At 40.9% G+C, this 27,188-nt stretch overlaps 2 protein-coding genes across 3 annotated transcripts; both read right to left on the reverse strand.

The window, feature by feature from the left end:
* Positions 1-220: 220 nt before the first annotated feature.
* LOC108926203 (CKLF-like MARVEL transmembrane domain-containing protein 4) lies at positions 221-12,036 on the reverse strand. Its single transcript, XM_018738784.1, has 4 exons — positions 11,214-12,036; positions 6,022-6,198; positions 2,098-2,196; positions 221-749 (listed from the first exon to the last, which is right to left on the reverse strand). Exons 1-4 carry the CDS (start codon positions 11,397-11,399, stop codon positions 585-587), a joined length of 627 nt encoding a protein of 208 aa, XP_018594300.1. The 5' UTR covers positions 11,400-12,036; the 3' UTR covers positions 221-584.
* Positions 12,037-13,063: 1,027 nt separating this feature from the next.
* On the reverse strand, positions 13,064-26,514 carry LOC108926350 (cytoplasmic dynein 1 light intermediate chain 2-like). Of its 2 annotated transcripts, none has more exons than XM_018739017.2 (13): positions 26,399-26,514; positions 25,698-25,771; positions 24,687-24,803; positions 23,821-24,051; positions 19,540-19,706; positions 18,491-18,584; positions 18,256-18,391; positions 18,045-18,156; positions 17,826-17,885; positions 17,331-17,372; positions 16,930-17,047; positions 16,137-16,259; positions 13,064-15,749 (listed from the first exon to the last, which is right to left on the reverse strand). In XM_018739017.2, exons 1-13 carry the CDS (start codon positions 26,491-26,493, stop codon positions 15,640-15,642), a joined length of 1,479 nt encoding a protein of 492 aa, XP_018594533.1. In that variant the 5' UTR covers positions 26,494-26,514; the 3' UTR covers positions 13,064-15,639. The 2 variants fall into 2 exon arrangements, with proteins under 2 accessions (XP_018594533.1, XP_018594534.1); XM_018739018.1 differs by having other exon boundaries at positions 15,641-15,744; positions 26,399-26,497.
* Positions 26,515-27,188: the final 674 nt, after the last annotated feature.

A 27,188-nucleotide genomic window follows, 5' to 3' on the forward strand; every position in this document is an offset into this window, starting at 1 on the left:
ATGACTCTTCCATTTTTGTTTTTATTAAAACTGCTATTAATCCTTCAATTCTAATTATGATTGTCATTAGCTAAAATAAATAAGAGGCCAAAACTAGAGATTTTAAGATTCCTGAGAGATGCTACAAATCAAGATTTTAGTTCAGAAACTGTTGTGGAAAACAAAATGTACCGCAGCATTTGCCACACTTTCTCTGCATCATTGTACCGTAGTTTCATAATTTCTGCTTTGCTAAGTAGAGTGTGTTTAAAAACCTTAATAAAAATATTTCAAAACAACAAAAATAATCACTGAAGTAAAACAAACTAGGATTAGAAAAAAACCCTGCAGTACATAAGAGCTTCCAGCAGGGCCCAGTGGAGGTGTTGGTTAAGAACAACCCCAAATCCACTCACTGCAACCCTCCCTGTAGGCTGAACCAGAGCCACACCTTTGAAGGTGGAGTCAGGGAAAGAGGATATGTTAATCATCTGTATCATGGCCCCTGTGCTGCTGGAGCCAGGAAGGGGCTGGACAGTGAGAGAGGGTTGGGAAGAGACACATGTCCCGAGCAGACACTTTCCAAATGCCAGAAAGGGGGTGTATCACTGCAGCTCGGGCCGAGGCTCCACCTCACCACGAGAGGCAGTGCGAGCACGTGTGTACTCTCTGCCCTGTCCCCCACTACTGCCCCGGGAGCCCTGCCACCACTGCCTTGCTGCCAGTAATATGTTCAGTCCATAGGCAGTGGTTGCCAGGAAGCCAAACACCTGCAAACAAAACAAACACCCTTTAGTGTTCATTAATGATACAAAAATCAAACTTGACAAAGTGAAATTCATCCGTGGTCAATAACTGCTTGTTCAACGCAGGGGTGCGATGGTCTACACTAAGCAGGATGCCAATCCATCACAGGGCACTCACACTCACTCTCACATATGAAAGGCACTAGTCCACTTAACACATGTCTTTAGACTGCGGGAGGAAACCAAAGCACCACTTACATTCATTTAGCAGACGCTTTTCTCTAAAGTGACGTACATTTCATAGAAAATACAACGTGTGCATTACATGAGCAGGACGAGAGAGAGAGATGTAGACGTGATTTTAAGTGCAGTTTGTTTCTTTCCACCATATGAACCAACCACCAGGAGGAAACCTACACAAAATAGGGGAGAACATGCACAGAACTGGGCTGGAATCAACCCACAGCCAAGGAGCCATACAGACCCAACTGTTACCTGTTGTGCCACTACCGTGAGAAAAAATTAAATAAAAAGACTATTACCAAAAAAAACAAAAAAAAAACAAAAAAGAAAAAAACTTTCATATTCTTAGTATTTGTTTAGGCTGTCGGTGGCCTAAAAATTCAGACAACTGCTTACCGTTTGGGAAAATGTAAACACACATAGTTCCACTTAATCTTCAGTAATAATGGAAAATTTTACATGTGCATACAGTAATTTAATTTTCCTTTAGGGGGAAAAAACAGTTTTTGAAGATCTGAGAGTCAACACACAAGCCGCTTGATGGGGGAGGAAAAAAACCCGCACAGATGTTGACATGTTTAATGACGGCTTCCTGCTGGGAACATCTGAGCTGCAGAGCCCCAAATAGCCGCACGTTAGGGGTGAGAAGCTTCTCCCGCAGGCAGAGGAGAATTTATTTAACATGATGTCAGGCACACCACCATGGCTCAGACCAGCGGCTTACTGCTGAGAAGACGACTATTGGAAGATCTGCAAAGCCCTCAACAGATGGACACAGCATTATTTAGACCCGAAAGCATTAACAAATAATTAAGTTAAATATTCTTTTTAATTCAGAATTTACAGCGTTAACTGTTACAATCATGAGGGAACATTTAGGAAAAAAAAGAAAGAAAACCTATTGTAACCTTTTACCAGCTGTGGTTCCTGCTTTTTGTGTAAGAACTGCAAAAAGTGGAAGTGGAAGTGTAGACAAACAGAAGAGAGGGAAAAAAAAGCCTTTAAGAGAGCAAAGCCTTCTAGTGCAGGTCAGGTCAGGTCCTGATGACTGAGTGGATTTATGGTTGATGTACCCCGCAAGGCTATGCTTGTGAGGATATGTGGTCAAAGCCTGAGAGTAGATGCTCACCACAGCGCTGATTTCGGCACTGGTCTTGTGGTTGAGTGCAGCCAGGACCACCGAGGCCAGAAAGAAGAAGAAGGTGCTGATGGATGCATTGAGGAGGTCCTGTGGATGCAGACAGACAAACAGCTAGTCGGCACTCTAATACCAAATAACATCTGGCAGCGAACAGGGATAAAGGGGTCCTATATGAGATGAATTAGGGAGGACTCAAGGACCATCTGAGGGATGGATAAGGACTGGAAACCACTCCTGTGATGACATATAAAAGGGGGTGGGAGAGGGACTGTTTTAGACTGAACCTAACCTGCATCGATCCATCTGTGGGGTTTTATACTGAATACAGGAGACAGAGCTACCGCCTTCCTCTCAAAGACTCAAATCCCACATCCTGTGATAGTATCCTTGATCAAGATGCTAACCCTGAACTGATACAGTAAAAATAACCCAGCTGCAGAAATGCATAAATCAGCACTTTGGAAAAAAGCATTAGCTAAATAAGTTAAGAATCTTTACTATGGCCTTCCTCAACAAAATGGTCCTACCCAGCTAGACCTTCACTCACCAACAATATGACTGACACAAGCAAATCCACTGCAGGCTAACCATAGCCCTGAGAGGGTCTCCGCTGCCCTGTAATGCATGGACTCATATTACAGAAAAACTGGTAAAACTGGGGGTTCTTTGAGCTTGCACATTAATCTCAATGTTTAATCCTGGAAGACACTGAAAAGTCCACCACTAACTCCACACTGTCTAGAGAAGAGCAACCTTAATGAGTGTTTACTTAATTAAGTGTCATTAGGCAAAATGCCATGGGCACAGAAGGAACTAGGATTGGCTCTCTCAGGGTTCATTAATATTCCCCTCCATCCTGGGATCCTGGTGCAATCACACAATTCATTCGTTAGACCCACAAACGTTGTTCCAGAACTGTAGTGTTTCTCTGCAAGGTGAAGGCCCGCAGCGTCAGAGCTGTGTCGCTACACCACCATGGACTCTGTGCTCAAGTGGTTGCAGGGATGTAACTAAAACCAACACCGTACACCTGCAATTTCAGCTCTCAAAAAGGGCATGATGTAAGATTGTCTTGTTAGAAGTATTTAGAAAAAATGGCCATTTAAGATTTTATGTTATCATTTAAGGGCATGTGTAATGTATGGCATGGTGACACAGCTGTTAGTGCCATGCCTCACAACACCTGGGCTTTAGGTTTAGATGCGAGTTCAAATCCAGCTCAGTTTGTGTGGAGTTTACTTGTTTACATTTCCTCCAGGTGCTCTGGTTTCCTCCCACAGTCCAGAAACATGATTTTTCAGGTTAATTAATGACTCTGAAAGTCCCTGTGTGTGCGTGAGATTGCTCTGTAATGGACTGGCATCCCAGCCGGGGAATACCCTGGCTCACGCCCTGCGGACCACTACAACCCTACACTGGACAAGTAGTTAATAATGGATGAATTCTGCTACTGTGATTTGTAAAGGAAAACCTACGTGAACAAAGGGAGCACATGCAAACTCCACACAGCACGAGGTGGATTTGAACCTAAGCCCAAACAACCCAGGTGCTATGAGATCACCATGCCACCCCTATACAACTGTTAGCAATGGGAAGGAAATCTATATAGATAAGACTAAGAACAGTAAGTATTTGAGAGGCCAAGTAAAAGATATTTAGGAGTAACAGATGTCTTATTACAGCTGTCTTTTTTAATTATAATTTTACTCAGAACTAAGATTAAGAAACTGAAGGAGCAAATTAAAGCCAGTTCCAAGTGAGCCTTTCATTTGCAAGCACTTGAAACTTTATACTCCAACCAGTTTACAGTACACTGATATTTATTAATTTACACTACTTCTATTACAGATCAACTGAAATACTTCTGTGCTTTATACTATTTTCTGCCCAACCCTGCTAGTAAAATATCAAACCTCAAACCTTAAAACTTTGTCACCAGACTAACTCTTTCTGGCTTTTGACACTCTTAGAAAGAACTCCGCGTCCTAGGGTGGACTGTTATTTAGCCCAGTGCACCCGGGCACTGGGGGGAGTAATCATTCTGCTTAGTTTTGTTCAAATACAGAAAGGAATGCACTTTAAGCTGCAACAGTAAGCTGCTGACTCTGCTTAACTCCAGAACGCTGCCTTCAAAACCCAACCTTCGCCATAAGGTGCCACCAGTGAGACCACAGAACTGAGATGGTAGAATTGCAGTGAGTCACTGGTCTTGTTCTCCCTCACGGTCACACCCAAAACACCTCAGGCACCCTGCCGGACCGATCCAAAGCTGCACTCAGACAACATTGCTTTTTATACTATAAAATGCAGTGAATCATTGTAATTAATCCATTAAGAGTTTCAGCAAAAAGACTGACAGACTCACAAACCTTTAACAGTACTACCACAAAGCACGCAGCTGCAACAGAAAGCTCCCCCCAATTCGCTGACCAAAATTACACTTGATGGGTTACACCTCCCAGTCAAAATGGATCACAGTTCCAAGACCGGAGGACGTGTACAGAGCCAGAGAAACCACAATGGTGATCTGCTGCAATGCTCCACTGCCGACACCACCGGGCAGCTGTGCTTCTCACTCGGCTGGCCTCGAACCCAAACTACTAAAAGGCAACAGCAGCATCTGGCCTGATGATGAGCTGGGCAGATGGGGCGTGTGCAAACCTCAGCCCAACCACTAGCTGCTGTAACAAAAGCACAACTCCTGTAGAACTGTATTCTATTTACTCTGCAAATCACAAAGTATAGAGGGCACACAGCAAAGGCAGAATAAGCAATGTGCACGCACGCACGCAGAATACACATACAGTATGTTCTGATTCCCCTTTGCCCAACTTAGAGTTCCAAATAAAGCCTTATTGAAATCAGACCGTCTCTGCATTTTCGTGTGAGAAGAACCAGGCAACTGCCACAGTACACATGTGGTCCTTGACTTACAACATGTGCAACTTTAAACCACCCTGACGTACAATTGCCCAATTAACCTTACATTTTTCTGACATTTGGGCTTAACTTCTAACGACGACTGCTCCACCTGCTGTACAACAATACCGAATGGCCACACTGCCCACGGCACCATATTTCTTGTTGATCCAGTCAGTTTGTCTTTCAGCAACTATATTTTCTTTACAAAAAAAATTTATAGTATTTACAGAACGTTTCATTTGTGATTCCACCCATGTGACTTTTTATTTGAAATGGCTAGCAAACAAAAATATGATTATTCTGGTAGTGCAGAAAAGTGAAGGAAAACATTTAGAAATTGTGAAAATAGTGCAGCATGAAAATACTGTTCTGTATTTACATCAGAAATTTATATTAGTATTACTTTAACATGAATAATTTGTGAAATTAGTAAAAAACTATAACAATATTATACAGCCTAACATTCATGCATGTTAATTGTTTATATATCCTTATGGGTTATATAATACAGCAAGAAGGGATTTGCAACTTACAATGAAATCAACTTATGACAAGGTCATCAGAACGAAACCTCGTCATAAGTCGATGACCCCTATATTACATACATTCATGAGTACAAAATATACTTTCCCACACAAGCACACATTTATAATTTTGACGACTTATTTACCAGACACTCAAATAACTTTAAACGTGTTTTGCCAAACCCCGATTCGAAGCCACATCATCGAGACTTAAGTTAAAAATATCATTTTTCACCACTTGCAAAACATGATGATTATGTCCAAAGTCAGAGAAGCCTTTGTGCTAAATTTTCCCACTATACAAAAAGCTTCATTGTTTCACTTTGTCATGGATTCTTACATGAAATGGTACTATGTGGTTTTCTTTCTGGCCTGGGACTTTACCCGCCTGGTCTGAAGGGAGATGCCCCTATGGAGGTGGGGTAGGGAGGGTTTTACCAGCAACGTCCTTCATGTCCATTCTCACCATGAGCCTCCAGTTGATGTGTGCGATTCTGGTGTGCAGGCTGAGGCTGAACATGAGCAGCAGGATGCCAGTGATGATGAAGGCACTGCAGCTGACAAACTCAAAGAAGTAGACTCCACCACAGGGCAAGCACATCATGACGGTCTCAATGCAGATGAAGGCGACAAGAGAGAGGACCTGCAGGGAGAGTGGGGAGGAGACAGTCACGTCAAGTCAGATGGAACAGTGGAACCCATCCTTATCCAGATATAACACAGTTGCTTCTTCTGCATCTTCCTTTCCACCTACCAAAACATTCCTCTAACTGCAGAGTCATACCAGGATCAAACAACTGCACTTTTTTTTATTATTAGAGGTCAAAGAGACAAAGTGAGCATTCTCTCAAAACCTCCATTCATCAGCAACTCATATTTACACTCAACAAGGTTATGCTCTTACTAGAAGGACTTATATGCACACTAATATCTAATATATTGATAAATGTGAAGCTGTTATTCCTTTCAATTAGGTGATGAGCTCCTGTGTGAACTATCGTGGCAGCAACTGTGTGTGTTTTCTGAACCATAAAAAGTGAGAAACTGCATCTGCCTTTGGGGTACACCACATAAATTGTGCCTAAATCCTGCCAGCATCAGTGCACAGTGGTAGAAACTGGAACCAGTAAAAGTTTCTGAGCCAGGACAATTATTTAGCCATTTATACAGCTGGGCAATTCTTGCTGGATCAATTTAGGGTGAGATTTGAACCTGCAACCTTTGGATCCAAAGGCAGCAGCTATAACCATTACATTACCAGCTGTCACAGCTACCAGCTTACAGTGCTATGTAGGCCTACAATATCTCCTTATTAATACAGCTGAGTAATTTTTACTGCAGCAATTCAGGTAAGTTTACCTTACTTCATTTAGCAGAAGCTTTTCTCCAAAGAGACTTCCAGTTAACACTGTGTAATGTTATCAGCCCACACCTTATTCACCAAGGTGACTTACACCACTAGATACAAGTTTTATTTGTCACATACACAACCATACTTAGTACGATGTGCAGTGAAATGCTTTTCCAACTGTCCATAATACAGACTAATAGTAGAGATAATAAAAAAAAGGCAATACAAATGAAGCAGAAATTAGAAACATACTACAGAAATATGAAGAATATATAATGATAGATAGAATAAAATAAAGTAAGATTAAAATATAGTGGTAAAATAAAACTAGTGGTCTAAAAATGTAGAACAAAAAATATAAAATGCATTAAAAATATACAGCAAAATAGAATGTATGTGAGGAGGAAAACGCAATATGGATGTAGAGTCCAACATTAAAGGTTAAATAATAAAGTGCAATGTTGTGCAGAAGGAAAAAGCTGTGCAATATTATTAATACACTCACACACTATGGGTGAACCTGATTCTGTCAACTGATAACTTCTGATTATCACTGCTTTCTGTCAAGCACATTTTGTCTAACCCGCAAGTTTAGGCTGTAATAAATATATTTACCCCTGAGTCATGTATAATCAGCTTTGCGTTGCTGTTTTCAATGGCTTTACTGAAAAAATAAATGAATAAAAGGTTGTGATACTTAACAGATAAAAGATTAACAGACAGAAAAGACACCACTAGCTGCTTCAGTGGCACAGCAGCTCCCACAGCACACGGGTCGAGTGGAGGGAGACCGCTTGCTTGGCACCAACATTACACAGGCACATATGGAACCGCTTTCCCTCTTCCTCGCCTTCATAGGCCTGTTTTTACTCACCTCCCTCTGCAGTTTCCAAATACGCACAGCAGATGCTCAGTTTCACAAATTTAACGGGAGCACACAACTGACTGCTAAGGGTTTGCACTGTCAGTCAAAATGTTTACCCAGTACCCACATCAACACCACCAGTAGACACCAACCAGCTTTTTTTTTTTTTGTAAAGTGGCACAGGATAAATGTTTCAAAAGAGGCCCAATTTCTTCGAGGAGCACGCCAGTCTCACTATGTGTGAAGTTGTTCACTTCTAACCATCCATGACCGATAACAGCATGCCCATGCCACAGCGGTCTCAAGCCTACATCAGAAGGATAGGAAGTGAAGCAAGGTATACCCAAGACAGGATGCCAGACCATCACAGGGTGCACACTTCCATACACCGATATTTAGAGTGGCCAATACATCTGAAATGTATTGTTGGACTGTGGGAGGAAAACAGAGCACCTGGAGGAAATCCTCACGGAGAGAGGGAAAACATGTGATCTCTACACACACTAAGCTTGGTTCAAACCCGCAGTTTGAAGACTATGAAACACCAGCGCTACCTGCTCCACCACAATTCTGCCCTTTACTCTAAATCACTGACCAAAAGTGCACCTAAATGTGAACCACTGCAAATGAGTCTAAAACTACTGAAAGTACAATCTATTTAATAGACACATCTAAAGAAAATAAAGAACCCTCAAATCCCATACTGGTGATAAAAGCAAGGCCGCTGTGACGTGGTGGGATGTAGCACAATCGCTATGATTATTGCTCTGGTGGCTCTAAGAGTGCCTCTGGACCAACGCCTTTTTCAAACTTGACTGCCAGGGTGCTACACGTCCTGTGCCAGACAAGTTCAACCCCCCCCCACCCCCCACCCAAATAAAAAGAAAAAAAGTTCCTCTCATCCTAGAATGAGAGAATTTAAATTGGTGGGGAATAGTGTAGTCATCCAAGAGAGTTGGGCTATGCCCAATAAATCAGTGAACCACAAAATAATTTTACCTTAACAGCCTCTACTCTTCCAAACCAAGTCTTATATAACTAGAGTAAAAATGAAGTGTTCAGCTTCTCAAACGCTTTGCCATTCACCACAGCTATGTAAAGTGTGCAGGTTTGAATATAACACTAAAATTTAACCTCCCATCTATGTGTTCAAAGGATTAAAAAAGGCCACATATACAATTCACTGGGAGGAAAATAAATATTTAATGGGTAAAACGAGCACCGAGTTTGACGCCAGCTGGCACAGCTTTAATACAACAGCGTTTCCCATACCTCCTAAAAAGAGGCAGTGTTTCCACCCACCTTGGAGCCCTGCCACAACTTAACCCCTGCCTTTGAAGAATGCATGTCGTGTCCATTTGACAGAATGCATCTGTTCTACTGCCTGCGAAATATGAGCAAATGTGGCAGCTGGTTCCCAGGTACACATGCGTGATGCAATGGTATCTCCGCTAACTCTGACCCAAGCCCAGTTGTTTACTGCAAGGATCAAGTTCTCCTACAGGTATGTAATGGATACCTGGGGAGCAACACACATCTCCAAGTACGTGACACATGCGGAATACAGACAAAAATTGAACTTCATACCGTGTCATTTCTATCATAATAGTTATAGCTCTCCTGCATTTGCTGTCCTCGTTCAGCTGTCTAGTGGCATCGGTGGTACCAAAGACCACTTAAAGCCCCTATTAATTGGAAAGCAGTGTGGTCCACTGTTGACAGATTGGTTTTAATGGGCTGCAGTGACATGCAGGGACCTGAATTCTCCCAGCAGCAGTATTGGCTCAAACAATGATAAATTACTTTTCTCATCTTGGTACTTGGAAATTCAGCACGAAATTGGCTGGCTCCTGAGTCCTTGGAATACTATGACCTTTGCTTCAACCTTGTCTGAAAAAAACCACCCCAGTGCCATGTAATGAAGCAAGCACAGCCTGGGTGCCTCTTCTTTGGTGGCCCAGAAGTGCTGGTGGTCTGAAACGGACTGACCCTCAAACTGGGTGACAGGCTGAAAGAGGCTGCTGGGGTCTTGGAGGTAACAGCTTTCAGAAAGGGCACATCACCACATTAAGATGGCAGCATATGAACTTGCATGATAAGAACAGATACACACTACAGTCAAGTAAAAAAAATAAAAAAATATTACAGCTTGTAACGTGTATCACGGCAATAAACTTGTATACACCTATAATACTTTTTTTTTTTTCCTTGACCTAAGCACAGCTGCTTGTCAAGACCTGTTGTATCCCTGCAATGTAAACTAAAGCAGAGTGGGTCGCAACAGTTGTTCAACCATCTGCTCTGCAGACCACATCTTCAGGTGTGCACATGATGTAAGCCCGAGCAATACACCAGATGTCTAGAACAGGCTGCAAGCAGCACGCTTCTAAAGCATTATTAAACTTATTAAATCACTACCAGTTAATGTCCCAGGAGAAACCATCCTGTTGTACCTTTGAGATGTAAACTTTGCTAGTTACTTCCCTAGAGGTTAGGGTGTAACAGTGCAATAATGAGATGGTATAAACTTAAAGAAAAAAAACCCTTATGTATTCCAAACATATACCTGAAGAAAAGGGTGGCACAATAGCACAGCTGCGTCACAGCACATGAACCATTTGGGCAAAAGTTCAAATCCAGCTCAGTGTGCGTGTAGTTAGCATGTTATTGTATTTTTTGTGGGTATCCTCCGGACATTCCGGATTCCTCTCACAATCCAAAGACATGCAGGTCATGCGAACTGGACAGTCGAAATTGCCTGTAGTTTGTCTGCAGCTACGCTGTGATGAACTGGCATCCCATCTAGGGTGTTCCCCTCCTGGTCTAACAGTCAGTGATTCTGGAATAGGCTCCAGACCACTGTGACCCTTATAAGGACAAGCAGCTAATAAAAGTGACTGAGTGAGACATTGAAGAAGAATGATAGTTAGAAATTGTTCCATTGAAGGGGTGCAACAGTCAACATCCTCTATAATGAGATAATAGATCCTAATATCAAAAACAGAATCTTTAGATGTCAGTTATCTTTTTTTTTTTATGCAAATGAAATGGGCATCAGGTGGCACTGCTGCTGACACTTTTGGATGGACACAGGTTCAAATTCCCCCTGTGCTCCAGCACCTTTGATCAAGGTGCTTAACTGAAATTCCTCCAGGAAATATTACCCAGCTCTATATATGCGTGAATCACTAAGCTGCTTTGGAGAAATACACTATCCTCTGCTACTTTTTGTGTTCTGAGACACACATGATGATCATCACTAACTTTACCTCTAGGTGCTGCATAATGCAGAGATCATGCAGCAATAAGAAAAAGTTTGTCATGAACAGCGCACTGAGCAAAGTGACATTGCAGTGTAACTAAGCAAACATGGGGCTGCTGCAACTCCCCACACACACACACACACACACACACACACACACACACACTCTCTCTCTCTTACCACTTGGAAGACCTTTAAAAGGCCCAGGTGCGACCTCATGTATTCGGAGTCACACGTGACGCCCCCCAGCAGGCCCCCCGATCCCACCGGCTCCGTGGTGGGCTGGTACGGGCTGCTGGCCCCCGATATCATGGAGGTGTTGGAGGCCTCCCCATCGAATTGGTCCAGTTCCTCCGTAGCCCGCATAGTGCCTCCGGAAAGGACGGCGCGCGCTGGCCAGGGAGCTCACAGGATGCTGGTATAACGACGCAGCTGCCTAAGGAAGGAGCGCGCGCGCGCACATACACATACACGCTGACTGTGGGACAGAGGCTCCTCATGGGTCCATGGCGGAGCCGCGCGCGCGTCCGCTGCAGAAAACGCCAGAAATGTTACATAACTTCCACAACTAGACTTTTTTTACTCTGGAATTTAGACTAAAATGCAAACCGCATTTGACTCTTGTTTTCTTTAGAGAGAGAAAAAAAATGTTGGTCTCGGTCGGTCCCGGAACGTGTCGTGAAGTGAAAGAGCCGCGCGCAGCGCGGTCTGCTCGCGCAGGCAGAGAGCCGGATCCTCTTAGTCTAAAGTCTGAGGCTTCAGTCTCCAGTGTGAATTATAACGAGCGCCATCGTTGTCTCCTGAACTTTCCTCCCGTTGTGTTGTGAAAAATAAGTCCAAGATGGACGCAGTACAACGGTTTAGTCATTTACTCGATGCGGTCCACTATAGTAATCGGACTGAACCGCCCCTTAACGTCGGACACTGGCGAGGAACCCGGAAGTCGGAGGGCATGCTGAACAGCGCATGACCATTCGCCGTTAACCCTGTAAAAACGCCAACCCACTGTGGCCAACTACATCCCCTTACTTCGGATTATGTGGAAGTGAGAAGGTGGTGCGAACTGCGCATGACTGTTCCTCGTTCACAGCCTTATTCTTGGAACTGTTCCGTTGAAAACAATGGAGTAGGCGCTTGGCCCATGACATTCACTTATTTAGTTGTAAATAAGAAACATATCCCGTAAACGAATTCATAGAACGCTACCTCGCTAAAAGCCATCAAAGAATTGATTAAAGGAAATACTGAGAAACACTGTTCTTGAGATACCTGCTTAGAAACTGCTTTACATCTTTCCGTTTTGGTTTATCTTATATAACTGTGTATGTATACATAATTTGGACAGTGATTTTTTTGTTTGTTTGAAATATTTTTTAGCTTTATAACATATATTAAGGATAGTGCAAATTAATACTGTCATAATAAATATAGCTTCCAAATTTACTCATGAATATGAAATCTTGCTAGTTTACATAAAATAATTTACTCCCTGAAGAAAAACTCCTTTTTCAGGCTTTACTGTACCATTCATTACAGAACATTACTAAATTGCATATTTTGTAACATACTAAGCAGGGCCTGTTAAGTAAGGATAAAGGCTGAAATTTAAACAAAGACTCATGTAAGAGATAACACTAAGATAACGCTATATATCAAACATTTGTTTTATTTAACAGGGGAAAAAATTCAAATATACATATGGGAAATGTATCAGGGATGGCAAAACCTTAAATCAGTTAAAGTACAAAGGAAAAGGTTAAATGAGCAATAAACTTTAAAACAAGTGGCAGTTTACTAATTTTCCTTATAACAAGATATGTTGCATAGCTTGACACTAATGCTGACACTAAAAGATTCAGTAACTGAATAGTATTTGGACTGCAGTCCTACATCTGCCTAGATGATCTTAGTACTGTATAGAAAGACAGGCATTCCCCCCCTCCCCGGTAAGATACAGCAGAGTCCCTTTCATGAGTTAAAAATTAAAATTAACCTTCTTTAAAATGCATGCTGGACAAAACAAAAGCAAATTTAAGCAGCATGAAAGATTTATTGATATTGTAGTCAAACATACAGATTTATTACCAGTACTCTGTTTCCTTTCCATCTAAATCCCAAACTGTAATTGGAAAGCATATGCAGTTTAAAATACCAAGTAACAAAAACCAACTACAGGGCTTAGGGGTTGCTATATAATGTTACCGCCCAGCAGATAACCTTGATTTAACTAAACAGGGTTGAGGTTGTGAGTATAAGGCATACATACACACACAATGGGTTTTAACTCTTGCAGACAAGTTGTGGTGACAATTTTGCAGACAAAGATGCAGCAGAAAGCAATGGACTAGTGAAAAGATGCCAAACTGGAAGCCTCCATTTATCAGTATCAAAGCATCGCTGCAAAGGACGGTCAGGCCTCTAAAATGTTTAAGAAAAACTTTTTGGTAGGCCTAAAATTCTTAATATGTGAGAAAATGTTTGCAATATTTCCTTCGAAATAACTCCAAAAAGCTAGGCTGCAACATGACATTCTGCAAAGACACCTGCCTCAGTTTTACACAGCATTTTTATTCTTTAAAATCTTTACATGTTGGGGTATTATGTGCTCAAAACACTTACTGTTCATTATGCCTTATTTAATGGTTTTAAGGTAATTTTTCCTATGAGTGCTTCAGAAATTCATCTCCCCACCTTTCTTACTACATCTTGCTCAAGCAAAAGAAACTACACATGCAATTCATCACGGCTTTCCGTTACAGAGCAAAATTAGAGATTTAAACATTTCCAGACTTAATATGCCTATTCAGTGACCACAGACTGAGTTCTAGAATGACATACTTCAGGTATAATCAAGTCCTGATTTAACAGCAAAACAGTAGGACAAAATACTCTATAGTGAGATGTGACTCTTTGGTTCCAGGTTCCAATTTTCCATCTTCATGCATTTATGCTCTGATTACAGTATTCTTTCAATCACTTCAAAATGACAGATTGGCTGATTGATACAGTGACAATAGGTGCAATAATGACAACTTAGTTACAAAGAAATACATATTTTTTAAAAAAAAATTCCACAGTCAGATGTTGTGCAAGGCCAATACCTAAACAGCGATCAGTACTTTCAAGAATAAAAAGAGAGAGGACAAACAGGTGACCTCTAAACCAAATGCAGAGGACTCACTGAAATAAAACATGTACGTTTGACAATTCAAAAAAAAAAAAAAAAAAAAACTATGAGTGACATTCCAGAGGGATAATCATTGCTTCCTCCATTAAGTGTATCATGTAGCCCAAGGGAATGTTTAACATTGCTCTAGTTTTGTACTGAAAACTGGAATTTAGTGACCTCTTGCTTTTTCCTGTTGATTATTTCAGCACAATTATTCTATTAAGCTGATCCAACACTAATTTGGCCACAAATTGTTAATTGATGTATGAGTTTGTTCAAGAACTAAGTGTTCACTGTGGGACACAGTGCTACCATTATGGAACATAGTTTATAAAAATAAAAATTAAATAAAAAGAAAAAAAAAAAAAAACCATTTCCGGTCACTCTGCGTCTTTTTTTTTTTTTTAAAAGGCAACTGCCTACTGCCAAAGCATTTTAACAATTACTTCCAAACATTGGCAATAAGCAAAATCTTTAGAAACAATAAGCAAAGACTTGTAGTACAAAACCCTGTATAAATTATTTGAAAAACAGCACTGGCAAAAATTGTACTACTATAAATTTCCTTTGCAGACAAGCACCTTTGCTGTGACACAGTACAATACCCTGTGCCAGGCACTTGAAGTTATAGCAAGTAAGGCCCCCCATTCAACACATGTAGCCAAAAGAATTTATTTAAATACAACCTAAACTTATCAAAATCAGGCAGTGCTTTCTATCTGAAACTGTTCTCATGTTAAAAATAACTGCATTTAATACAGCATTACTGTAGAATGCAATATTTTTCTTATATTTACAGAATCCTTACAAATATGCTGTTGATATTCAGCAGTTTGAACTTGGCATGTCACTTAAATGCTATAAGCCAATCTGTTCATCAAATTAGTGTTATGTCAACGAAGGTCAACGTCTGTCAAGTAGCTAGATACCGCCTTACAAATATTTGCTGCATGGGGGGAAGGCCAGAGTTAGGCATATACAGCCATAAGAGACATTTTAATTAACATTTCCGGGGGGGGAAACCCAAATAGACTATCAGTATCATAAATGTCAATTTGCTTTACTCAGACACGATTATCGATTTAAAAAGTGCCTTTATTCCCAATAGCAGAGCACATTTCTGGTCCATTGGTATGAAAGGAGGTGTTGGCATTCTTTCAGAGCAACACTCACACAGAGACTAGGGCTTTGAAGCCGCTGCTCAAGGGATGAGCAATCCAGACACACCTAGCAAAAACCCAAGACACCCTTGCGACATTCCTCACTCTATGCTTCCTTTTCACTTTCCCCTTTCCATCAAGTCAAAGATACACCTGATGGCAGTATCTCCTGACAGACATCACTGTCTATTTCTCAATCATATGCATTGGGAATTTGGTCATTTTTTTAAAAGCAGAAATTTAAGTGTTTTCCTTTTTCCAATGGACAATGGTGTGTTCATGCCTCGTTCTCCGTTGCTGATGTGTTGTTAGCGGCTACCATGGAGTCTGGTTTGCGAGTCATCCTGTCAAGCTCTGCCTGGACATCAGTCAAAACTGGCTTCTGCCCTTAAAGAAGACAAAAACAAAACCAAAAGTAGTTTTATGTAGCTTCTCCGTGGCGTGCATTAGACCTGTTTTAATGTTCTTCACAAGACATGCAAAAATGTAAGACAAGCATTTATTCTGTGCTTAATTACTACACAGACATTTAAAATGCACACGTATCTTTTCGTTCATTCACAATGTTACAATCCTCAGGCAAAGCTCAATTTGTGCACAATGGTTTTTTTTTTTTTTTACTGGTTCATGCACATAACACAAGATAAAAATGAGTCACCAGACAGAACTCCTGGCTACCACAAACATGCCAGAATGTAGTACCAATTTTCATGCACAAACCTTCCTCAGAGGTGTATAGGCAGAGATGAAGAATGGGCACAGGAGAATCCATACCTGCTTTTTTTGTAGAGCTCTGCATCGCAGCTCCACCAGCAGCAGGGCTTCCAGGAGAACCTGTCTTTTTACTCAAAAGGCTGTTGAAGAAGTTGGCCAGGACACCCTCATTTGCAGCAGCCCCTGAAGAGAACAAATTATAGTTTCAATCAGACCACCATCTAATACCAACAGCTTGGTTCATTTAATTATTTGAGCATATTAGCACAAGCAGTGTGTGTAAAATCTAGGCAGATCATATAACCTTGAAAATATCAACTTACATAATAAAGACACAATTAAAAAAAACCTCTACAGCATCTGAGACAAATACATTTTGTTTTTAAATACAGCAGGCTTTTCCTGTACAAAATTTCTGCCCAGTTATACAGCCCAACTTCTACAAAAGGTACATTATTCTGTAAAATAGCATTTTAGGACACACACACACATTCTGGATCTCAAACCAAAGCCCTCCAATGACAATGTCTACATGCATTGCAAAGTAAAAGACACTTTCAGTTTTTTACTCTTTGGGAACTTTATTCTTTATATCATCCATGAGCCAAATTATCAAAATGTCTCCTTTGGGAGTACTGGGAATGTTTTTTTTTTTTGTCTTTGCAAACTAACAGAAAGTTAAAATATAGAAAAAAATTTAGAAAAAGTTAGAAATCGTATTTTTTTTTTTTTTTATCCAGGAAGCATTTCTTTCCATTAAGAAATAATGGCAATTCAGTCTTAATACACACAGACATACACAGAAGAAATGCAAAGACTCAAGTTAACACATTGCCCACATGTCAAAATGTACCTTTCATGTTTGGGTCAGGTTTCTTTACAGCAGTCATGGGTGAGACGCTGGCAACATTGGCAGGTCCGGTGCGACCTGCCGGCCGAGGGGAGCCAGACACGGTGCGTGCTGGAGACTCCTGTCACAGACACAATAAGACCTTAAACGAGAACCTTACAGGAATTCCCGGGCCATATGCAGAAGTACCACTTCCCATCACAACTCAGAACTGCACTGACCAAATGCATACAAATGGCAGCAAATATTTCATTGCACATTATAACCCCAAACAATCTTTACCAGGGTAAATTCAGGCCTCTTTTCCTACCAACAACTTTTCTTCATACTCTTAAGAGGCAGGCACATTGATCATGTCCCTTTATTGAATCCAGAATGTCATGTATATAACTTTTCACACTTACTGTTCCTCTTGCTGGTGTGGTTGACTGCTTTGCTAACAATGACTAGGATTGGGGGCGGGGGGGAGAAAAAAATAAAAATGAACTTGCAGAAAAAAATGAACAAATTCTTGAAGTGTGAACATGCATATAAAAGACCTTATAAGCTTAGCCAGCTTGGTTTCTTACAACTGGTTTAAATTGAAATCAGTACAATTGCTATCAAAATCCTACAGCTGATACAGCTAACACCTAATGCTGTGTAAGAGTTTGTTCTACATGGACGGGTTAAAGCTCACAGATAATTCAGAGTAATTCATGCCTGCTGTATACTAACCCTTTCAAGAACAACAACTATGGATATGAACTTCACTGCAGTTATGATTATCTCAAAATCCCCACTTTCCCCAAAGTTACACTTCCAACTGAAAAAAAATTGTATATCTTAGTCTAATATGCAACTTTTGAGTGAAGCATTCCACTGGACTGTGTGCTTGTGTGTGTGTAGCCTTTACTCACCTGTTGCTTCATGAGGAAAACCTGATCATCTTCTGCATTCACCTCTTTTTCATGAACCAGCTGCATTAACAGAGTTAAGTTACATCTTACACTGCGTGCTACAAAACAGTATAAATGGGAGGGGTGGGGGGGGGGGGGAATCATGTATATACTAGGTTGCTGGCTACCTACAGAAATTGTAACAATGGTGAATTTGTTGAGATATATATTTTCTATTACCTTTCTGACTGGAGGCTTTGTAATAAAGTCTTCAAAGGGATCCTCTGCTTTAACCATGTTGAAATTTTCATGCAGGATTGCGATTTTCTTCTCGTTGTCCCAACCAGATGGACTAAAGGAGATATGTAAAGACAGACATAAAAATCTTTCATTAAATTTTATTATTATATTAAAAGCGCAGAATAATGAAACAGACTAAAAGGCAACTTACATGAAAACGGCATCCTTCTCCACCACTAAGGCAGGTGTGGTAAACTGGAAGTCATACATTTTGTGTACAATGTATTTATACAGAAGGTCGAGGTTCTTCTCCTCTTTAACGGAAGTATAAATCAAGGCCGCTCCATCTGCATCCTTAGATTAAGGGCAACACTGGTGATATTCAGAGTCATTTACAGACAGTGGCTGTGAAATTATTTTTTACCCCAGGGCTGTGAAAAGGATACAGCGTAAGCAGAAGCGTCGGATGTGGGACTGGATGAAGTCAAAGTGCTCCTCTCTGTAGTCATGCTCCTTCTCCAGAACACTCACACTGTCACACTGAGATCAGAGGGGAAAGAAATCAGAACTGTATAAGGAAAAATGCTTTGTACCACTTAAAAACAAATAGGCTCCTTCCCAGGCCAAAGCCAAGAGGTACCGCTCTGGTACACCATGGGAAAATTACACTCACTGACCACAAGGGGACTTCACAACACAAAGCCTTTATAATTAAAACCTGTATGATTCAGGGAACAACACTCATTTCCTGGATTTAGAAACAGAAACAGGGTTCCAGGAGACTAAACAGAGCACCACAGCTATGAAAAAATAGTTTATTTACTCTACAAGTCATGCCAGTTATATACCTTCTCTTTGTAAATAGTTGACAAATTTTCTGAAAATTACTTCCATAAATGTACACAACGTCACCTGTTCATCTCCATTAAAAAATGTGAACTACCAAACTCCTAATAATGCAAAGCATTGTTCTGAGCTTTATCTGTCAATAGGCAAATCATTCAGAAGATAAAGTATTCATTGTGTCTGAGTATGTATACAGTATTCAAGTAGTAGTTATGTTCCATCTCAGTGCTTCCAAAAGGGGAAACAGCTAGTTGTGAAGAGAACATATTGTACATGTTTTGCAAAAAATCATGTGAGATTCCAGCAAAAGGCTGAGCAACACTTTTACCCTTTAAGGAGCTGTTTTGTAAAAGGCTGGAAACACTCAATAATGGTCCATATTCATTGCTGGTAAATGTTGCCTTTCGGGCACAACTAAAACAGACTTCAATACGGACAGTCAGGCTGCTGGAAAAAGGAACCAATGTAATCCATGTGACCTAAAGCCAGAAAAGCCAATCCCAAGACCAAGGGATCCTCTGAAGCATGTGCATTACTTTAAACACTGTACTTTACCGTACACACACTCTGTCATGCAAAGCATCAGTGGAACACGCATATAGTAAGCACAACAGTAACGTGGATGAGAAAGAGGGGTGTGCTTCCTCACCTTTGTGCAAACAACAAGAACTGGAACACCCAGATTGTGTGTTAGTATGTTCTCCCCCAGCGGCAGCAGCACACCCTCATCCTCAGGCCCGTTAGCAGTTACCCGCCTTTGTGGAGAGCCAGGAGTGGCCTCCTCTGGCTCCGTGTACTCCTGGAAGTCTCTCACCACTGAAGAAAAAAAAAAAAAAAGAGAAAAGAGAGAGGTGCCAGGGCCCATCAAAAGAAAACAATCAAAGATTTTAGAAGTGGAACGAACTTTGACCAGTTTTTTCACATGAGATAATTGCTAAGACATGCTAACCACAAAAAATAATTGCAGTTTACTCCCAATGTTGGCACATGCCACACTGTTTGATAAAATGGTACATTACACATTATCCTTTTTGTGTCACTGCATCAGGTGCAGAGATCAGAATCAGAAGTCTCTGTATCGTTCTATAGGTCTTAACATGGGGGGTGCGGTGGCGCAGCGGATTTAGCCGGGTCCCGCTCTCTGGTGGGTCTGCAGTTTGAGTCCCTCTTGGGGTGCCTTGTGACAGACTGGCGTCCAGCCCTGGGTGTGTCCTCTCCTCCTCCAGCCTTGCGCTCTGTGTTGCTGAGTCAGGCACCGGTTCACCATGACCCCACTCCGGACAAGCGGCATCAGCCAGTGTGTGCGTTTATAGGTCTTAACCCTAATGTGCCCAACAGATGTACAGATTACTATACTACTACAACTATAACAACAACAACAACAACAAGGGTACATCCTGGACAAAAATTTTAGAAGAATTTAGCTGGAATAAAGACTAATTATTCATAATACAAGAGAGGAATTAGCCAATATCCAAAGCACTGGAAACAAATACAAACAAAAAGACGACAAGTAAGGCAAACAGAACAACTCTTGAGTCTCTAGAAGCCAGCAGTGATCTGAGGAGACCTGAGAGAAGTTCACCCTGGACAGAGCCATTTCAAGACTCTGAAGTCATCATGAAAATTTCACTCCTTCACTAGCTGTCAGGGACCACTTAATCCTCATCATTCTCTGAATGCTCATGTCAAACTGCAGCACAAAAATATTTTATTTCATATGATGAACTAAAGAAAAACAATTTAGGAATCTCAATCGGAAGCTATGCATCTGAAGTCATTTCACACTTTTCCAAAGATGGCCTAGAACTGGAGAATGACCATACCAACTGCATGTTGTTGTTGTTGATAAAAGCCATGTGCACATAATATTGACACAAAGCCCTAGCAATGCAAAGGAGGCTGGGGGTTCTTTCACCTGCCTGGTAATGACTTTCAGGCCAGATTGCAGAAGGCTTCCTTGTGTGCAGCACTGCAGTTCACTACAGCACCTTTGGATGCCAGTGAGGGGAAAACCAGGAAGGGCACAGCTTTATACCAACTACAGAATGAGACAGATCCCACTGGCCCCAGCAACAGGGAACCCATTAGCTGGGGTCAGAGACTTCTGTGTAACCTGTATCCCTGAAAGACCTTTCCTACAAATTCACTAGAAGACTAAGAAGTTCCACTCTGTTCCTGTACTGAAACCTGCTTTCTGCAGCAACAATGCCAACACTTTAAATATTGTTGAAAAAATACTGTTAAAATAACAAGCAGGTTACACAACAATGAATCCCAGTTTAAATTCAGTCACCACTTTTTTGCACTGCTGTCATGAAATCATAAATATTTTACTTAAAATTATCATCAATTTTATCATTAGCATTACCATATATGCTTGCTGCAACAAGAAGATTATTTATTAAGAATCTCTAAATAAGGCCTCTTACACTGTAAAATATTAAGAAAATGGCCAAAAGCACTAAAGAACACAATAATCTCTCTTGACTAGTGTTTGAATCAGTTAAATCACATGGCATTCATTTGATGAAGCGGCTAAAAGCAGCACTTTCATATACACAGACTCCACACAGCTGGAAGCAGATGAGAAGAGTTCGAGTTATTGTCTGTATCAGGGTCACCACAACCAGGCTAAAATTAAACTTGCATTCTTTAGGGCAAATTAAATCCTTGAATTTGACTTTTTTTAAGTAATGGATAGGGCTGTGTAATCAGTACACAAAACCTTCGACTCCGACTCCAGTAACCCAATAACTGCTTCAGACTCCACAGCATTACCCAAAAGTAGCACATTATTTTGGGGGTTGACTTATCTGGCAAATATAAGCCTAAACCTATATTACACCTCTAATTTTTAGGGGTTGACTTATATGCTGGACTGATTTATATGATGGCATATATGGTAGATTAAGTCGGAACATTTTTACGGACTCCAGTAACCCAAAAATTGCTTCCGACTCCAGAGCACTGGTAACGGAGACTAATATAAAACTAACTTTTTCAAACATCTTCATAACATATTTGAGGCGATAATGGTTTCATTTGGAGCTCTCACCTTCAACTTGAGAAGCCCGGGTTTAATTCCTCCCCCCTCCCCCTACAGAACCCTTGATCAAGGTACTTATTCTAAACAGTAAAAAATTGATATAGTAACAATTACCCAGTTGTATAAATGGGTAAATCAGTCTATGAAGCTCATTAAACAAACCTAATATTCCAGGCCACTTTTCAGAGATGTGTCAGCTAAAAAAAAATTCAGATGTTTTAATTTGTGTATGAGGAATACTGACAATTTACATGCTACCCTTTAACCACTTCACCACTAACTCCATCCTGACAATTTCTATCCTTTTATAATCTGTTCTAAAGTTGCATAACATTTACTCATTACCATAACAAAGATACTGTTTGTTTAAAAAATTACAGACTGGTGACAACTCAGCAATTACTCTATAAGTAATTTGAGAGGTTACATTATAATAAATATCATATGGGCTGGTAGGGTGGGTTGTATGTATGCAAGTATGTAAGTAGTGCAGGGGATTACAAGGATTTATCAAAGACATGTCCTCCACACAAATCTCAATCTGTTCTGTCAATGACACAAGTCTGCCACACTGGCCTGAATCCCACCAAGATCCTTGGCCTTCAACATTTGCAGGACATCCAGCTTACACCGCCCCCCCCCCCCCCACTCACTGTGACCCCCAGTGTCCAATAACATGATGCAATGTCCTGCAAGACTGCCTGGATCCAGCCCCTTTGTCTCAGTGCTCGACCTTGCAGAGTGACGTCATCTCATGAACCTCATCCCATTCCCACCCCTTTGAGACAAACTGGGCTGCTGTCTGGCCTCCAGCCTCTCAAGAAGAGAGCAACACAGACATCTGGCCCCAGTACAGGATCGCAACATGAGCTTTTGTAGACTGACAAAAGTTAGTCAGTTAATACAGATGTGTTCCCAGCCAGAAAATGGGTCTTGCGTGGTCCGAAACACGAGGCTTCTGAAACGCCTCCCAGCATGTATGTATGTATATAATAAACTGAGCTATGCCGTCTCGGATCATTTTGAAGAATCAGGAACTGAGTCAAATTCAAAACAAAATTGGCACTATCAAGATCTCACTTCCTCTTTTTCTGAAAGGCCATCACACACATATTTTCCACAGTTTGCCACTGAAAAATCATGAACTAAGATAGTCTATTAGTTGCCTGAAACTGTGTAACCCTACAATCATGTTCTCCATTTAAATGTATTTAATGAGTTGGCTGCCACTGATGAATAAGTATTTATTTTCGGAAAACTCAAGAATTTTCAGTGTATTTAAGAACAGAGAGCGTAGATTATCTTTAAGAAGTAACTTGAGAAACAAGCCACAACACCAGTGAAAAAGATACACAGCATCTCCAATTAAAAACATGCCAGCAGTTTGTAATAACTATGATGAGTAAAAGAACAGCACCAACACACCAACAATGAACATATGTTTCAGTGCTACTTTCCTCTTCACTACCAAAGTGGTGCTGTTCAAAATCTACACTGAATTTGCTTAAAGTCTTTCAGTATTTAAGTTATGTACTTCAAGCTATAAGGAATTAATTCAAAGGTTTTGGTGACAAGAATAAAAATGTCAACTATGTTTTAAAACCACTGGTTATTCAAGATGCCAAACAAACTAGCCACATTTATAAAAACTGAACTTCTTTAGCACAGCAAGGAGATTCTCCAGAGCTGTAATGTATAAATTAAACAAACTGCAATGATTAACAGCCCTTTGATGTGAAGTGCTTTAGTCACAATTGAACATATTAGTTTGACTCTCAAAGTCATTTACCAAACATCTGAAGCACAACACTGACTACTGCAGACTTTGCATGTTCACACCCACAAGGTTCCAAACAGCAGAGAGTCATTGCAAGGACTCACATTTCTGCTCCATCTCCTTCAACTCCTCTGGTGGAATCTTCAGTTTGTCAATCTGGTCACGCAGGACACTGGCCCACTTCTGAAGGGACTCCATGACGGTCCAGGGCCGAGACATGTCGGCCACAAACATCGCCAGGGTGTTCTTCAGCGACTCAGTTGACACAGCAAATTTCAGCAGGCCTTTGTGGTGCAGGTCACCATCCAGGATCCAAACATTGCACCGCGTCAGATCTAGGAGAAGGGGACAACAACACCAAAGAAGAAAGTCAGGTACACTAGTGAAAGGTCGGCTAATGACTAAACTACTGGTAACATTAACTGTGGAACAGCAAACAAACCAGACATATCAAAAAAAAAAACACACAATTTTTAATCAATAAAATAACAAGCTAGTATACAGCTGCAATCAAATACAACATAATTTGTACATTTTAAAAAAGTTCAGTCTTCCTTCACAGTAGTAAATTTACAAAATATTTTGGTGAAATTTTTGGCAAGAAATCAATGCCTAAGGAGAGGACAGCAAACCAGGGAATTGGCCAGAAACGGTTGTTATGCGGATACCAAACCTTAAGTATATACTTTAATTGTACAGCATTTATGCATGGCTTTCAAACGCTGTGCAATAAATTAACAAAACATGTATGATAAACCAATGTTTTGCTAAACTTCCAGGAGCTTCTGGACTGTTATTTCACTTACAGTAATAAACCCATTAGCATTAGATTAAAGAAATGAATGTATTGCAAGCTGTTTAGTTCACTACCAACATACTTCAAAAGTTTAAACACACACTGCATGACACTAAGAAGTAAGAATGTTCAAACGAGGAAAGTGCTGCAGCATAACAAGATTTATGTACTTACCGTCTCTGTCTTCATCATGGACATTTAAGTACAAATACTCAAGTCCCCTCCCTTTTTTATTGTGTTCTGCTCCTTGCAGTTTCGCCATAAGAGTTGTCTTCCCTGAACCATCTTCTCCTACAAAACAAAGGAAATTAAGAGAGAATGAAGAATTTTTCATATATATATATATATATATATCTTTAACCCAAAGACAGAGCACAAAATAAGTATAATTTTAATTTCATCCATATTACCAAGGTGAGATTTTCATTTCAGCTTTATATTCTAAACAAACACTTGCCAGAACTGTTACTCAAAACCTTGCAAAAACAAACTACTTCATGGAAATATTTGTTATCGATTTCCAATGGATTACGAGATACAGTTTATTCCTGTACTTCAACTGAATTATTTTCACCAAGTAAGATCTGTTGAATTAAATGATGATGACATACTGACCTGTTCTGGCTGTATTAATGTCTCTATACAAAATTTCAACAAACTTACAGAAATGAGCTAAAATTTTCTATTACAATATCTTCATTTTCACATAAAGAACCTTTAAGAAGTCTTTACAGAGATTTAACTATTTATGCAGTCATGTTAAACTGTTTAACATCCCTAAGTGTGCATAATTATCCTCTTTGAAAAGGAATAATGCTTAAAAACACAATGAGAATCTTGAGAAAAAATATTTATGTATCTTCAAGAACTAAACCTACTGCAGTGCACAAAACAACCATCCATTATCAATATCTGCTTGATGCACACAGTCAGTGATCCAGAGTATGTAAGTGGTATACATGATGTGTGCGCTCAAATTTAAATGTCTTTTTTCCAAGTGAGCGTATTCAGTGCTGCAGCTAAATACGTCCTAAAAACATCAGAAAGAACTTAACAGTTATACTTGGTGATGGCCCATTCCACACACCATTCTGATTTTCCACAATAACACATAATAATAAGCACATTCAGAAGATCCTGCCCATGCCTGCAGCCAGACAGGTAGTCATCTTCTACTGAACTCACCAAAAACCAGAATGTTCTTCCCAGATGGTAACTTGGAACTGGAGCGAGTGGACACTTCACTGAGGATTGATTGCCTAAAAAAATACATTAAAAAACGCAATTATAGCCTCAACTGATGGACTTGCATCCATCTAACACAGTCAGTTAGTTTTAAATCATGTGGTGGAAGCAGGGTTTCTTGTGGAGTGAGTGTCATCCGGACCGGAGAAAAAAACAGGCCAGGCCAAAAAAACTGTTAAATGAGGGAAACTGTCAACTGGATGAGTTTGAGTGAAATGCTAAAATACCGGTGTATTCGCGGTTAATAACACTGCCTGCCGCTTTCCTGCAGCACCACCGAGGCGAGGGAGGGAGGATGTGTGGCAGGCAGCTCGCCTCACTGACAGCTCGCGAAAACTGGAGCCGCCCTCGAAATCACGACAAAGAAACTGGAAACAACTGTAAATCCACCACACCTATCCGCTAAGCTACGTAATGAACTGACCAACAATAAAGTACCATGTTTAGAAAATTTCCGAAAACCATAACAACTGCGAAACCAGTGTGAGGCGGCTCAGTCTGTTTTGAAGCACTCACTCAGTCACTCTGCAGCAGCCCGGCCGGTATGTCAACGGCAAACTGAAATAAAACCCAGCTCTCACACCAAACCGCGTCTCCTGCACACGAAATGAGTAGCACTTGAAAATAAGGCTTCTACATGCCATAGGTTCTGTCCTTCGTCGTCCTCCGTGTTATTGTCCCGGGCGTCGGAAGCCCCGGCGGCGCCAAGAGTCCTCTTCTCTATTACGGGAGCCATCTTGTTTCTGGAGCCACAAAGAGAGGCGTCCAACGCGCGCCAGAAGGTCCTTCGGCCCGGGCGGAGCAAACTACAGGCCGCCTGCCCGTCTCCTTACGACAGCCAAGCCTCTGTCGCACTTTCTTTATGTATGGAACGTCTTTGTTCTGAGCGTTTTAAAAAGAACAAGATCCACGCCATCGCCATATTTTATTTTCAATACTTTCGTTCCGGGAATGAACTGGACAGCTTAAAGCGAATAGCCTGACTGGCGATTACGTCATCGCCGCTCAGACAGACACTCCCCGTGGACCGGAATAATAACTGATATTCCTTAATTGATGAGTATGTTTGATAAAATATACATTTATGCATACGTTTATATATTTTTATTCCTATATAACTTTACATATTGATCACCTTGTTATTAGTTATTTTTATTACTTATGAGTTTTAGTAGTTGTTATAACTTATTTCAAACCTTCGGTTGCTGTGCTGAAATTCACCTATGGCACACACACACACACACATTTTCAGAACCGCTTGTCCCTTACGGGGTCACGGGGAACCGGAGCCTACCCGGCAACACAGGGCGTAAGGCCGGAGGGGGAAGGGGACACACCCAGGACGGGACGCCAGTCCATCACAAGGCACCCCAAGCGGGACTCGAACCCCAGACCTACCGGAGAGCAGGACTGCGGTCCAACCCACTGCGC

This window comes from Scleropages formosus, chromosome 7 (genome assembly GCF_900964775.1).
Source record: "Scleropages formosus chromosome 7, fSclFor1.1, whole genome shotgun sequence".
NCBI classification, from domain to species: Eukaryota; Metazoa; Chordata; class Actinopteri; order Osteoglossiformes; family Osteoglossidae; genus Scleropages; species Scleropages formosus.